The sequence below is a fragment of the Moschus berezovskii genome, chromosome 12 (genome assembly GCF_049115385.1).
Source record: "Moschus berezovskii isolate FMDL1 chromosome 12, NW_MosBer_1.0, whole genome shotgun sequence".
Lineage (NCBI taxonomy): Eukaryota > Metazoa > Chordata > Mammalia > Artiodactyla > Moschidae > Moschus > Moschus berezovskii.
In genome coordinates this window covers 33,904,550-33,919,829 of record NC_142471.1, presented here as the reverse complement: position 1 = coordinate 33,919,829, position 15,280 = coordinate 33,904,550, and the positions used below count along the sequence as shown (strand labels likewise).

Here is a 15,280-nt window from a genome sequence, read left to right as displayed (position 1 = left end):
ATTGGTTTTGTACTTTACAAATCTTTTGTTATTTAGCATAACAAAAATACCTTTTTTGGTAGCAAGATGATGTCTTCTCCTACTGAGAACCACTAATAGTTCAGGGATGAGAAAACATACTACTAATCTTGCCAGATAGTGAAGAAAAAGAAATCCTTCCCCCTTCCCCTTGAGAAAACACTGAGACTCAGGGTGTGAGCTTCTTGGGGTAAAACTGGCAGAAACGAGTTTCTAGAGAATGACAGAGGCAGCAGGAGAGGGGCTGCATCAAACCACCACTCGGTGCCCTGTAGCAGTGGCAGGGTTGAGGCATAGAGATGGCAGACCCGGGAGATGGCAGAGGCTGGCTCTAGGATTTTAGTGCTGTGGTATGAAAAGCTACAGGGACAACTAACTGTGCTACTGGAAATGCAGACTCTGAACCTGGGTGTCCGTGGAGTCCTCGCTTGTGGTGTTTTGAAGGAAGCAAGCCTCTCTGACACAGATCAGTGTCACACACTGTTGACATCATGCTGAATTATAATTAGGCACAAAGGACATACAGTTGGCAGAAAAGAGCTCTGCCTTTTCAAGCCAAATATTTTTCATTCTTTCACCATCTAGAGTAACTTATCAAGGCCCCCAGTGGATAAACCTCTTGCGATCCCACCATTTCACAGGTTGGAAAGCTGACTCCCAGGGACCTTGTATGATATGCTGAAGAGTATGTTGCTTATAGTGGCAGAGTCGAGATTCAAACCCAGGTCGGCCTCCCGACTGGAGTCCTGTGACAAACACCCCATCCACCTGCTGCCTGTCCTTCCCTGGGCCAGCCAAGTGGACCTGGAACATCAGGAATTCTCCCTCCTCATTGATTTTCCATTCCTTTCTTCCCCTTTCATTGTGGGAATTGGCAGTGGTATTACTTCTAGCCACCTTCCCCTTCCTTGGACATTGCAGAACGGTCTATTTATATGTGTAGCATTTACAAAATTCACAAGGACTCCTGAGTAATTTAAACTTCTGGATTCCATGATCCTTGAGGGCAAAGATCAGGCCTGACTTAGCTATTTCAGTTTTCTGTTTCCCTCTCTCTCCCTCTGGGCCTTCTGTAGAGGAGTTCAATAAAGGTTGATTGTAGGGTTGTTAAATTTGCCAGACCAAACATTATAATTTGGATGCTAGAATGATGTTATCCTCATAAACAAATTGTCCCCAGATTGTTTTGCTTTGGAAGTCCTCATGTCTTTGTTTTTTTTTTTTAGCATGCAGTGAATTTTATTGTGTATAAATTACATCTCAATAATAAAAAAAGTAATGTGCCTTTGGTATCCTGTATCTAAAATTGTTCATTTTCTTAGGGGTCCTTGCTGCCAGTAGCTGGCTAGGCCCCTATCAGACATGTAGAATCATTAATTAGGGTCATTTGTTCTGCCATGAGCTGAGCAGAATGTGTAAAATCTGCTCAGGAGAGAATTAATGCATTCTCCTCTCTGTACTTTTTAGAGTACTCCTTGCGCGATTCTTACAGCCTGCAGGCCTCATACATATGTTCTAATGGGCTAATTGTTAAGGGGACATTTGTAAATTAATCTCTGACTTGAGCTAAGTGGTTTTCCCTAATGGGTTTAATTCAGTGACTCCCATTCTTGGCCACACATCAGATTCACTGGAGGAGCTTGTTAAAAATAGAGATACCCAGCTTCCTCCTCCCCCCAGCTATCAACCCTCTGTTCCCCGGGTGAGGTGAGGGCATCTCTGTTTTAAAGGAAAGCTCCTCAGGTGATCAGACTGGAGTGGCAGCCACCTTTGTGAACCTCTGCCCCAAATCCATGTCTGAAGGCCTGTGTAGCCTCAGGTGTGGATTCAAAGTTTTTGGGCCTAAACCTGACAGCTTGAAACCAGGTTCAAGAGCAGACAACGTATCTGAAGAGCCAGCTTTCCAGCTTCATTCTCCTCCATACCACACCCATGGGTCTGTCTGTTCCTTGGGGAGTTCCGGTGACCTTAGGGAGGATATTCCGTGTGCTTTGTCATACTGCTTTGCATTTTTCTGAACTTCCCGAGACATTTGGAAGGTCGTCAGGGCCTGCTAGAATTTCCACCATGAAAATGGCCGTGGCTTCCATCTCTTTGCTCCCCATGGATCATCAGACTCCTGGCGTCAGGTGTTAGGGGACAGACATTCTTTTAGTACACTCTTTGTGTATGTTCCTAGCATTCTTCTGTGCAAACACACATCGTGTTTGATCTTGGAGTTTTGAAAATAGATGACTCACGGGCACCATTGTTCCAGTGACATTTATCAGACCGCTTTTGTTTTTAGGAATCTGGCGCTGTGTAAATATCACTCAGTCAGGACTCTACCATCACACAGCATATGGGTGTCTGCAGTAAACCTAAGAATATGGCAATTAGCACTACGAATGGGTGAATTTAACTCGGATGACCATTATATCTACTACTGTGGGCAGGAAACCCTTAGAAGAAATGGAGTAGCCATCATGGTCAACAAAAGAGTCCGAAATGCAGTACTTGGATGCAATCTTAAAAATGACAGAATGATTTCTGTTCGTTTCCAAGGCAAACCATTCAATATTACAGTAATCCAGGCCTATGCCCCAACCAGTAATGCTGAAGAAGCTGAAGTTAATCGGTTCTATGAAGACCTACAAGACCTTTTAGAACTAACACCCAAAAAAGATGTCCTTTTCATTATAGGGGACTGGAATGCAAAAGTAGGAAGTCAAGAAACACCTGGAGTAACTGGCAAATTTGGCCTTGGAGCACGGAATGAAGCAGGGCAAAGGCTAATAGAGCTTTGTCAAGAGAATGCACTGGTCATAGCAAACACCCTCTTCCAACAACACAAGAGAAGACTCTACACATGGACATCACCAGATGGTCAACACCGAAATCAGATTGATTATATTCTTTGCAACCAAAGATGGAGAAGCTGTATACAGTTAGCCAAAACAAGACCAGGAGCTGACTGTGGCTCAGATCATGAACTCCTTATTGCGAAATTCAGACTTAAATTGAAGAAAGTAGGGAAAACCACTAGACCATTCAGATATGACCTCAATCAAATCCCTTATGATTATACAGTGGAAGTGAGAAATAGATTTAAGGGACTAGATCTGATTGATAGAGTGCCTGATGAACTCTGGACGGAAGTTCGTGACATTGTACAGGAGACAGGGACCAAGACCATCCCCATGGAAAAGAAATGCAGAAGAGCGAAATGGCTGTCTGAGGAGGCCTTACAAATAGCTGTGAAAAGAAGAGAGGTGAAAAGCAAAGGAGAAAAGGAAAGATATAAGCATCTGAATGCAGAGTTCCAAAGAATAGCAAGGAGAGATAAGAAAGTCTTCCTCAGTGATCAATGCAAAGAAATAGAGGAAAACAACACAATAGGAAAAACAAGAGAGCTATTCAAGAAAATTAGAGATTCCAAGGGAACATTTCATGCAAAGATGGGCTCGATAAAGGACAGAAATGGTATGGACCTAACAGAAGCAGAAGATATTAAGAAGAGGTGGCAGGAATACACAGAAGAACTGTACAAAAAAGATCTTCACAACCAAGATAGTCACGAAAACGTGATTACTGACCTAGAGCCAGACATCTTGGAATGTGAAATCAAGTCGGCCTTAGAAAGCATCACTACGAACAAAGCTAGTGGAGGTGATGGAATTCCAGTTGAGCTATTTCAAGTCTTGAAAGATGATGCTGTGAGAGTGCTGCACTCAATATGCCAGCAAATTTGGAAAACTCAGCGCTGGCCACAGGACTGGAAGAGGTCAGTCTTCATTCCAATCCCAAAGAAAGGCAATGCCAAAGAATGCTCAAACTACCGCACAATTGCACTCATCTCACACGCTAGTAAAGTCATGCTCAAAATTCTCCAAGCCAGGCTTCAGCAATATGTAAACCGTGAACTCCCAGATGTTCAAGCAGGTTTTAGAAAAGGCAGAGGCACCAGAGATCAAATTGCCAACATCCGCTGGATCATGGAGAAAGCAAGAGAGTTCCAGAAAACCATCTATTTCTGCTTCATTGACTATGCCAAAGCCTTTGACTGTGTAGATCACAATAAACTGTGGAACATTCTGAAAGAGATGGGAATCCCAGACCACCTGACCTGCCTCTTGTATGCAGGTCAGGAAGCAACAGTTAGAACTGGACATGGAACAACAGACTGGTTCCAAATAGGAAAAGGTGTACGTCAAGATTGTATATTGTCACCTTGCTTATTTAACTTATATGCAGAGTACATCATGAGGAACGCTGGGCTGGAAGAAGCACAAGCTGGAATCAAGATTTCTGGGAGAAATATCAATAACCTCAGATATGCAGATGACACTACCCTTATGGCAGAAAGTGAAGAGGAACTCAAAAGCCTCTTGATGAAAGTGAAAGAGGAGAGTGAAAAGGTTGGCTTGAAGTTCAACATTCAGAAAACAAAGATCATGGCATCTGGTCCCATCACTTCATGGGAAATAGATGGAAAAACAGTGGAAACAGTGTCAGACTTTATTTTTTTGGGCTCCAAAATCACTTTGGATGCTGACTGCAGCCATGAAATTAAAAGACGCTTGCTCCTTGGAAGGAAAGTTATGACCAACCTTGATAGTATATTAAAAAGGAGAGACATTACTTTGCCAACCAAGGTCCGTCTAGTCAAGGCAATGGTTTTTCCCGTGGTCATGTATGGATGTGAGAGTTGGACTGTGAAGAAGGCTGATCGCCGAAGAATCGATGCTTTTGAACTGTGGTGTTGGAGAAGACTCTTGAGAGTCCCTTATACTGCAAGGAGATCCAACCAGTCCATTCTAAAGGAGATCAATCCTGGATGTTCATTGGAGGGACTGATGCTAAAGCAGAAACTACAATACTTTGGCCACCTCATGCGACGAGTTGACTCACTGGAAAAGACTCTGATGCTGGGAAAGGTTGTGGGCGGGAGGAGAAGGGGACGACGGAGAATGAGATGGCTGGGTGGCATCACCGACTCTGTGGACATGAGTTTGAGTGTACTCCGGGAGTTGGTGATGGACAGGGAGGCCTGTCGTGCTGTGATTCATGGGGTCGCGGAGAGTCGGACACGACTGAGCGACTGAAGTGAACTGAACTGAAGGTAGTGAAGGTGACTTGGTGAATGCAGATTGAAAAGTTAGGAAGGCTGATCGGGCTCTCATGGCAGGCGTAAGGTATGCTGAGAGGGACAACTCACTTTATCCTGTGTGTCAGGTTGTGTCCACACACTCTTGTTTGGGATGGTGCTTTGTAAAGTGCGTGGTCACTGTAAGGAGTGTTCTGTGACTCAGCTGCTGAAGGGCAGGTGTTTTCTGATCTCAACTTTTGTGCTTTTCTTGGTCTCATCTTATCATGTCCCTTGGGCTGCAGGGCCCTGATCCCTGGAACTATAGAAGTTCATGGAGGAATTCCCACTGGCTTTCCTTATTACTGAAGAGATATTAAAGTAGCCATAACATGTCAGAAGAAGGGAAGCTTTGAGAAAGAATTGGCTGTTGAGCCAAGAACTCCTATGGTTTCCACCGTTCCCTAGCTACTCCATTTATGTATGTACCACCTACTCAATATCTTACTATATATTGACTCTACATATACCGTACAGTTGAGCACTAATTGCATAGTAGCCTCAGTTCAGTTCAGTCTCTCAGTTGTGTCCGACTCTTTGTGACCCCATGAACCGCAGCACACCAGGCCTCCCTGTCCATCACTAGCTCCCAGAGTCTACCCAAACCCATGTCCATTGAGTCGGTGATACCATCCAACCATCTCATCCTCTGTCGTCCCCTTCTCCTCCTGCCCTCAATCTTTGCCAGCATCAGGGTCTTTTCCAATGAGTCAGCTCTTCGCATCAGGTGGCCAAAATACTGGAGTTTCAACTTCAGCATCAGTCCTTCCAATGAACACCCAGGACCGATCTCCTTTAGCATGGACTGATTGGATCTCCTTGCAGCCCAAGGGACTCTCAAGCGTCTTCTTCAGCACCACAGTTCAAAAGCATCAATTCTTCGGCGCTCAGCTTTCTTTATAGTCCAGCTCTCACATCCATACATGACTACTGGAAAAACCATTGCCTTGACTAGATGGACCTTTGTTGGCAAAATAATGTCTCTGCTTTTTAATATGCTATCTAGGTTGGTCATAACTTTCCTTCCAAGGAGTAAGTGTCTTTTAATTTTATGGCTGCAGTCACCATCTACAGTGATTTTGGAGCCCAGAAAAATAAAGTCAGCCATTGTTTCCACTGTTTCCCCATCTATTTCCCATGAAGTGATGGGACCAGATGCCATGATCTTAGTTTTCTGAATATTGAGCTTTAAGCCAACTTTTTCACTCTCCTCTTTCACTTTCATCAAGAGGCTCTTTAGTTCTTCCACCATTTAGTTCTGCCATAAGGGTGGTGTCATCTGCACATCTGAGGTTATTGATATTTCTCCTGGCAATCTTGATTCCAGCTTGTGCTTCCTCCAGCCCAGCATTCCTCATGATGTACTCTGCATATAAGTTAAATAAGCAGGGTGACAATATGCAGTCTTGACGTACTCCTTTTCCTATTTGGAACCTGTCTGTTGTTCCATGTCCAGTTCTAACTGTTGCTTCCTGACCTGCATAGTAGCCTAGGATTCATCTATTTAAGCGTTACTCCAGAAAAAGAGCATATTTTGTGACTCTAGGTGGGCTTCTTTCATTTTTCCTAAGGCCTTATGCATAGCAAATGTGACATAAATATTTAGATGAATATTTGGGTGTACTCTCTAACATAACCATTACCACTTAGGCTAAAATCTAGTCATTTTGTGTAGTTGGACTGAATTTTTTCATATTTAGTGTAGGGTTCTTAGACAATGAAAGATGCGAGAGAGAACTAGCCTTTGCTAGGGCCCTGGAGAAGATTCATCTCTGTTGGGTTCCTGTTTTCATGGCCAAATCCAAAGGGTTGATTCCTTTTCTGCAGCACCTGGATCTGGGATGACAGTGGAATCAAGCCTGACAAAGAGCCACTTAGCAAGTTTGAAAATTGCATGCTTGGTTGCCTCAATAGAGGCAGTTGATCACAGAGAAACAGATCCTCCCCCCATTGATCATTTTGTGTCTGGAGGCAGGTGGGTGAGGGGGTGGGGGGTGGGACAGTTTGGACACCGAGAACCTCATTGAGAGAAAGCCTTCCTGCTGAACTTGTGGACCCAGGAATAGGTTCACTTCTCAGAATCTTCAGCTCCTGGGAGCTTTTGAATCCTTTTCCTCCTGAATTCTTCTCTCCCCCATTCCTAACAGCAGTGCTGATACTTGAGTTTGCATATGAAGAGGCTAGGAAGAGTGCTCCCCTCCAGTCACTGGCTGATTTGCTTAAATAAGCTACACATTTTCCACATCACAGAGGCCAAGCTGGGGATCTGGGATACCTTAGTGTCAGCCACTTTGTCCCCATCTCCTCTGCCTTGATGCTGGGAAGTCATCACCATTGCAGGAGAGCTTAGATATTGAGCTTATTTCAGAATGATGTAGATAACGACTTGCGAGAATTTTATAGTTTTCTTTCCTCTTTCCTTCCTCTCCTCCTGCCTCTCCCATCCTTTCCCCTCATCCTCTCTCCAGCTTTAATGGCCTAGGCCTGAACAGCCGCTGTGACAAGCTCTGCACTCACAGGTGTGCACATGCGCACACACACACACACACACACACACAAGCACAGCCAAATTGATAGAAATTAGTCTTGCATCAACTGTTTATGATTGAAGAGGAGGGCCTTTCTCTCTGATGTGGCCATGCCCCTTCTCTTTGCAGCATTTTGAGAATGAGGTCAGGGCCCGGAACTAACTGCTTATGTCTCTGAAATAGCAGCACAGATCAAAATTAATCTTATGCTATTTGATTTGCTGCCTCATTCAGATAATAGAGGGAAGAGTAGAGGCCCGTTGGTGTTTTTGTTTGTTTTTATGTATAACTGTGCAAGAAATGAATGTGTGAGGGGACTGAAGTGAGTCTGCTGGCAGGGGCGGGGCAGAAGGGAGGGGTGGTGGTGGGGATTAGCCCTGGGCCATGGGTAATTACTGACAGACTGCAGGAGTTTCCTTCAATTCAATTGGAGCCTGTTTTAGTTTTGAAAACAAAACGGAAGAATACAGTTAGCCCCAGTAATGTTTTAATGCTTCCTTTCATAAGGAGAATTCATCAGATGCTATGAAAATACATACTCCTTCTATAATGTCTGGTTGTTTCAAATGTCAGTTGTCTGCTTTGTAGCCCACCATCCATGGAATGAATGGACACAGTTCCACAAAATTGTATAATGTTTTAAGTGAATATGTATGCAGAGTTCAGTTTCTATCAGCCTATTTGACACGTGCGTGCATGCACACGCTCATACACATGACTCAATTATGTTTCATCATCACGGAAATCGAGGTTCACATCCATCCACCTGCTAATGCTACAGGGATGTCAATTTGTAGGTGGGTTGAGGAGGCTGACACCTCTTGACACTCTTCACCCCACAGTCCCTTTAGGATCTAGAAAACCCCATGGATGGAGGAGCCTGGTAGGCTGCAGTCCGTGGGGTCGCTAAGGGTCGGACACGACTGAGCGACTTCACTTTCACTTTTCACTTTCACACATTGGAGAAGGAAATGGCAACCCACTCCAGTGTTCTTGCCTGGAGAATCCCAGGGATGGGGGAGCCTGGTGGGCTTCCGTCTATGGGGTCGCACAGAGTCGGACACGACTGAAGTGACTTAGCAGCAGCAGCAGCAGCCAGGTACTTACTTCACACCCCTCCCCCACCCCCGCCTCAGGCATTATATGTGATGGTGGTGTTTATTTTTGGTTCTCAAACTTCATTGTTGGCTCTTGGCATCTTTTTTATTTTTGTACATCCTTCTAATTGCACTCCTAGTCTCCTTTATGAAAGGATAAATAAATTGGAATGTTGAGTGAGGACAGAAGCGTCAGCATCAGCCTCATCTGCTACATATTCATTTGATAGACTTTAGCGTGACAGGTATTCTTTGAAAGAGATGCCAAAACCGTCTTTTGTATTCGTGGTGATTAATTTTGAGTGAAGAGTGTAAAGAAGAACAAGGGTTGACATATACCTGGCCGATCTCTTATTACCTAAGTTGGCTTCCTGCACCAAAACTATCTTCAGAATACTTGAGAAGTCATATAACCACACGCACGCGTGCGCACACACACACGCACACACACACAGGCAGTGAATATAAATATGCATGCATACGAGCACACATGTATGGACATTTGTACAGACAACAAATTTGTGCTTTTTGATTAAAATTTATTGTATAGAAACTGAAAGTAAGTTAGTAAATTATTATTATTATTTGTTAGTAAATTATTGTTTGTTAGGGATTGGACTTCCCTGGTAGCTCAGATGATAAGGAATCTGCCTGTAATGCAGGAGACCCGTGTTTGACACCCGAGTTGGGAAGATCCCCTGGAGAAAGGAATGGCAACCCACTATAGTATTCTTGCCTAATGAATTATGTGGACAAACCATGGGGTTGCAGAGTCGGACACGACTAAGTGACGAACAGTTTCACTTCACTTAGGATTGGGGGTTCAGTTCAGTTCAGTCGCTCAGTCGTGTCCGACTCTCTGCGACCCCATGAATCACAGCACGCCAGGCCTCCCTGTCTATCACCAGCTCCCGGAGTTCACTCAAACTCATGTCCACAGAGTCGGTGATGCCATCCAGCCATCTCATTCTCTGTCGTTCCCTTCTCCTCCCGCCCCCATCCTTTTCCAGCATCAAAGTCTTTTCCAGTGAGTTAACTCATCGCATGAGGTGGCCAAAGTATTGCAGTTTCAGCTTTAGCATCAGTCCTTCCAATGAACACCCAGGATTGATCTCCTTTAGAATGGACTGGTTGTAGGAACAGGTATTAACTGTAATGGACATGAGGGATCTTACTGGGCTGTTGAAAATGTTCTGAAAGTAGATGTACTGCCTGCACAATTTGGTAAATTTACTCAAAGTTATTGAATTGTACACTTAAGATGGGAGTGTTTATGGTGTGTAAGTTATCTCAGCAAAGCTGTTAAAAGTTGATCTCCCTATCTTTGAGTTCCTTTGGGGCCTAGGTCACATATAATAGGAAATATTGTATCACTGCAGTTGTTTTTCCCTGCTCTTTTCCCACTGAGGTCTGTTGACTTCAGCTGTGGGGAAGTTGGACTCTGAGATAACAGGGCCAGATAAAACCTGGTGCCAAGGGATACCGAAGTCTGCCCTGACCTCTGTTGGCCAGCAGCGAGGTTGCTGTCCACTGTGATGTGAGGAGCCAACAGAAGGGGCGGGTCTGTGGGTGCAGCAAGGGGACGACACTGGCAGGCAGGCCCCCGAAAGCACCATGTTTCCAGGCTGCAGGTGGGTGTCCCACAAGATCAATCAGTAACCATCCCAGCGTTCAGCCCTGAAGTGACGGCGTTTTCCTCTTCTTTTGCAGGTCGTCTTAGTCTTTGCCCTCAGCATTGGTGCACTTGTAATATACTTCATAGACTCGTCAAAGTGAGTATTCAGTGTGTTTTCTTACCCTCTTTTCTAAAACAGTCACAAGCTTTTACATTGATCTTTAACACCAACCTTTGCAAGAGCCTCCTTGAGTGTGGAAGACTTTTGGAGGAAAGCAGGGCTGTCTGTGTTAATTTTCTGAATGGGAAAGCAAGCTCTCATGAGAAAGACGACTTTGATTATACTGTCCTAAGAGGGTGAAAGAGGAATCCGGGGTCATCAAGCTTTTTCGCTGGCTGTTACTGCTTAAATAGCTGTTTCCTGGTGCAGTATTTGCACTGAAGGTAGAAAGAAGTCAAGAGGGCTCTCTGATGTGAATTTGCAACCTCTGAGAGGGTCATGGTGTCCAACCAGTGAGGGTATGAGCTATGCTTGCCATGGCAGTTTAGAATCCTTTTCTTATTAGGGTTGCCAATGCTTTACTCTTATTGGAGGTCAACTTAAAAAGCATGATGCTATCCTTTGCCCCGGTAGCTGGATATTCAACTGAAGCATCACTAGCTGTTGCTTCTTGACTTGTGAAGGTAAGGAGATAGGACAGAGGAGTTTGTGATAACTCCCAGAGTGGAGGCCCATGGCTATCTGAGAATTCCTAGAGTGGACACTCATGCCGGCCCCTGGGGTGCCAGCTGAGGGAGCTGGTGCTCTGGGGTGGGGTCTGTCTGTGTCACACACAGAAAAGGTTTTCTTTGAGGCAGGAGAGGGCACTGAGCAAAGCTACTCAGTAGTGGCCAGTTCTGCCCTGGTTCCTGCAGGTGTCACCCCCACTCCTACTGGTACATCATTTGTTGCAGCTGTTCTGTCACAGGCTTGAAATTGACAGCATCTGGGAAACTGGAGCTGAGCTGGTTTGACTCCCTTCTGTGGGGACATGAACCTGACACCTGACGGTGGCCTTAGGCTTTTTGTCTGCATTGTTCACTGTGAGAGTGGTTTTGATTCCCTGAACTCTCAGCCTAGTACGCCTCGGTGCTAGAGTTTGATCTGAGGAAACCTACTTGGTGTCCCTTTTGGCTCAGAGCCTGGTGTGCCTGAATTCTGAGCTTAGTGTTCTTTTTCTGTGGCTCAGGATGGTAGTAATTTCATGCATGTCTAAACTCTGAATTTCTCAGAGTTACTGGTCACCAGCCAAAGGATTTTGTACATTTGGGTGCTGAGCCAAAATCATGTCAGGGAAGATAAAGAAAACATCTCCTCTCATCACCTGTCTCTGGGAATTGGCCATATCTAAAGTATCAGCGGCCCTTCAGCCCATCCCCATGCACAAGTCTGGACTGCCCTCGCCCGCCACAGGTGGACTCTTAAATGTCCTCCAGGATTGAGATTCCATGCACTTTTCCATCAGCTCTTCCTGGCCAAGAGAGAAAAGAGTTTTTTAAGTTTGGAAAACTCCAACTGGTATGTCATTGAAGGTAAGCCTCATTTAACTATCTCCTCTTCACAATTCTGGATCATATTTGAATTGGACCGAATATCTTCTAGAGCCACTTGTCTTATTTCTCCATTTTCTCCCCCAGGGCTGAGGAGTGTTCTCAAAAGTCTTGGAGTGCACACTGTGTCAGCTTCCATGCCAGGGCTCAGGAAGTAGTTTCAGGCATGTAGTCTGTGAGCCCCAGACAGGCAAACCCTTACGTGGAAGTGAATGGGGTGATTGGTCAGAAGGACCTTGGCGCCTTCTTTCCTTGTCTCTCCTTTTTTGCTCCTCTGTATTTCTCAGAAATAAAATGCTCTTGTAAAATGGATCTGAACTGTGTCCTTTTTTACAGTGTCCACTGTGGAGTGGTCTTTTGCTCTGTCGGGTGTGGTGTTCTCAGCTCCATGTGAGAGGATGGAAGGGACTAGAATTCCCCAAGGCAAAGCCCTCTTTCCTGGATGCCCCCTGCACCACCTCAGTGTCCTTTGGATTTAGCTGTGATTCTGCTGAGCCTGGGAAAGCCAGCCCTGGGAACCCTCTCTGGTTCTGGTTTCCTTCATGGACTTGCAAAGAGTCTATTCCATGTATAGACCTCTGGTTCTGTGCTCAGTTTTTCCAAGTGAAAATGCCAAGATTCTTAGAACCAAGACTGTCCTCACTCTCCCTGGGGACTATTTTAGCCTCATCCTAACTTCAGTCTTTCTTGTCTGTCACTAAACTGTGTGGTTTGGCATAGCGAAGCTTTGTTTATAAGACGATCGTATGTTTATTTGTGTAGCCCTTTCTACTTTTCATTGGAATTACTGCATTGGGTTCTGAAGTCAAACCTCAGGAGTCTGTCTATGGGTGACCTCATCAGTATAGTCGATACCAAGGGTCTACTCTCTTCCTGGGGAAAGTCAGCAGAGATGCTCCCTATAAGTAGGGGGATGAATTAAAGCAGAAGCTATAAGGTAACCTCCATGATAAGCCACAGATTCATTCCCAAGAATAAAAAGAAAGTCTATTAGACAAATTATAATTAAGCATAGTAAGCAAGATAAAAAGTTCTATCCACATATAAGATGCAAATGAAAAGCGAGTAAGAAAGCAGAATATAAACTCTTAAAATGCATCCCTTTCATTCAAAACTGTCACCAGTTTTACACACTCGTGGTTTGGCTGGCCATCTGGGCATCTTGGAAAGAGAACTTTAAGCATCTCTTGGAAGTTACGCTAAATCATCACCCTGGAAAAAAGTGCCTCGTATTCCTCAAATGAATTTCAGTTATAGTATTTATGCCCTTCAAGTAAATGAAAGACAATGCATAGGCTTTCCCTTGTGTGAACCTAACTGGGGAGACAATGGTGCATGAAATGGCTTCTCTGAGTGAGTTTTAACCAAAATGGTGGGGGATGCTCAAGTTCAAGGTGTGTGGCTCTCTGCATCTGGCCCTTTAAATAGTGCGAGAAATACACGTTAACGTAGAAAACAGACTCCATTGGCCATTGTGGCTGACAGTCAGTGCAGGTGGCATGAATAAACAGGCAGTTCAGATAAATGTCTTCATTGGTGGGTTTATGATCTTCTTAACCTTTCAAAGCTTATTTCACCATCAAGAGGCAGTGAGTAAGTCATTTCCAAAGACGACTTCTATACTTCTTTCCTTTTCCATTGTTAAGCCAAGATGGATCCCCAAACAGGTCTTTTTCATTCAGGGGTTTGGGAAGCCCTTTTTTAGGTTTAATTTTCTTAGAGTGATCACCACAGAAGAATAACTTATGCAGCCTCAAGTGATTACTATCTGCTTGAGACAGATTGTGCTCAGAGTTCCTGGTCTGGAAAGCCAAAGAGAATTACATGAAACTGTGTTAGCATTATGTTTCATTACCCCAGCAGCAGTCTCTTCCACCCAATGATTGGATGGACACAGATGTCAGTTCCTTAACAGTCACAGAGAAGCATTAAGCCCACCACACATAGTAATTCCACCCCCCCCAAAAAAAACACTAAATGGCCATACGAGGCAGATACTGTCCCAGAGAACTCCATTTCTTTTTCTTCTTTTTTTCCTCCTAGTTTTATTGCGATATGATTGGCACACAGCCCTGTGTAAGTTAAGGTATACAGCGTAATGATTTGACTTAATGTACGTCATAAAACAGTTTCCACAATAAGCTTAATGAACACCCATTATCTCATATAGACAGAAAACTAAAGAAAAACCATTTTTCTTCCTTGTGATGAGCACTCTTAGGATTGACTCTGTTAACGACTTTCATTTTTTAAAAGGTACCTGATTTAAGGCGCTTCAGCTCCTAATTCTGATGTCTCTCCATGCCCATATCCCTTTTACTCCTACACACTCTGATCATCTGTGAAGCAAAGATTTTTTAAAAATTGTACAACGTAGTCAAAAAGTGCCCTTGGACATCCTGTGGGTGATGTCACTGTTGCTGGTCCCATCCCTGTCTAGTTCCTCCCTTTGACATGGGAACAGTAATTCTTCTCTTAAAAAAAGAAAACCCAAAGATGTCAGTGTGAGGGCAGGATCCACGGACTGCATAATGTATAAGTTCCTGCTGCCTCTAGAATTCCAAGGGAACTGAGGCTGAGATTCAGGGGCCTGGGTATTTGCATTTTTTCCAAGGTCATTCTTGGAAAAATGACTCAACCTGTGTGAAGATATTTATTCCTTCGATTCGTGTTTAAACTCCACTACTTCTTGCATTGCAGTTAGGTGGATTATGAATATTTAACGTTGCACACACTGATAATGAAGGTCAAGTCCTGCTCGCTGGTGACTTCATTGCTGGCTTGTGTCTCTAAAAGGCAGGCTACCTGCTGTGAGCAGAGTAAAGCTGAAAGGTTATGCATTGTTAAAATTTTCCTTAATGACTTTATCTGCTCCAGAATGGCTGGCGCACAGTGAGGGGCACCTGCTGATTTCATCGGTCTTTGCTCTCTGCTTCTGGTGTCAGAAGTGCTGTTCTGGAGGGTTGTGGACATTAGGCAGTGGGGGATTGGGTGTGGGGGGAGGGAACAGCGGCACACGTTTTGGAGAGCATCTGATCCAAGGGCCAGATTCCAGGAAAACAGTGTTACCATGTGAAAATGGCCTTACCCCAGTCCGTAGAATATTGTTTGTACTCAGTTATTCTTTCATTTTATATTCAGTTCATTCATTCGAGACAACTTCATTGTGATCATGATGCATATTTTCCGCATGGCCAAATTGCTTATGGTTAGGTATGGTTAAGGAAAACTATCTTTAAGACTGCAGTAGAAATTGACCAGACTGTTTTCGTAGTCTCTAAAAATAGCACGGGCATCACTGATGTAA

General features: G+C 44.3%; 1 protein-coding gene across 15 annotated transcripts in view; it reads left to right on the top strand.

Moving 5' to 3' along the window:
* Window positions 1–15,280, top strand: part of KCNMA1 (potassium calcium-activated channel subfamily M alpha 1) — a 775,740-nt gene that overhangs the window by 379,391 nt on the left and 381,069 nt on the right. For all 15 annotated transcript variants that reach the window (XM_088842052.1, XM_088842055.1, XM_088842056.1 and 12 more), the window contains one exon: window positions 10,479–10,540. In XM_088842052.1, coding sequence (XP_088698178.1) covers window positions 10,479–10,540 — 62 coding nt within the window. The remainder of the gene's footprint in view (window positions 1–10,478; window positions 10,541–15,280) is intronic.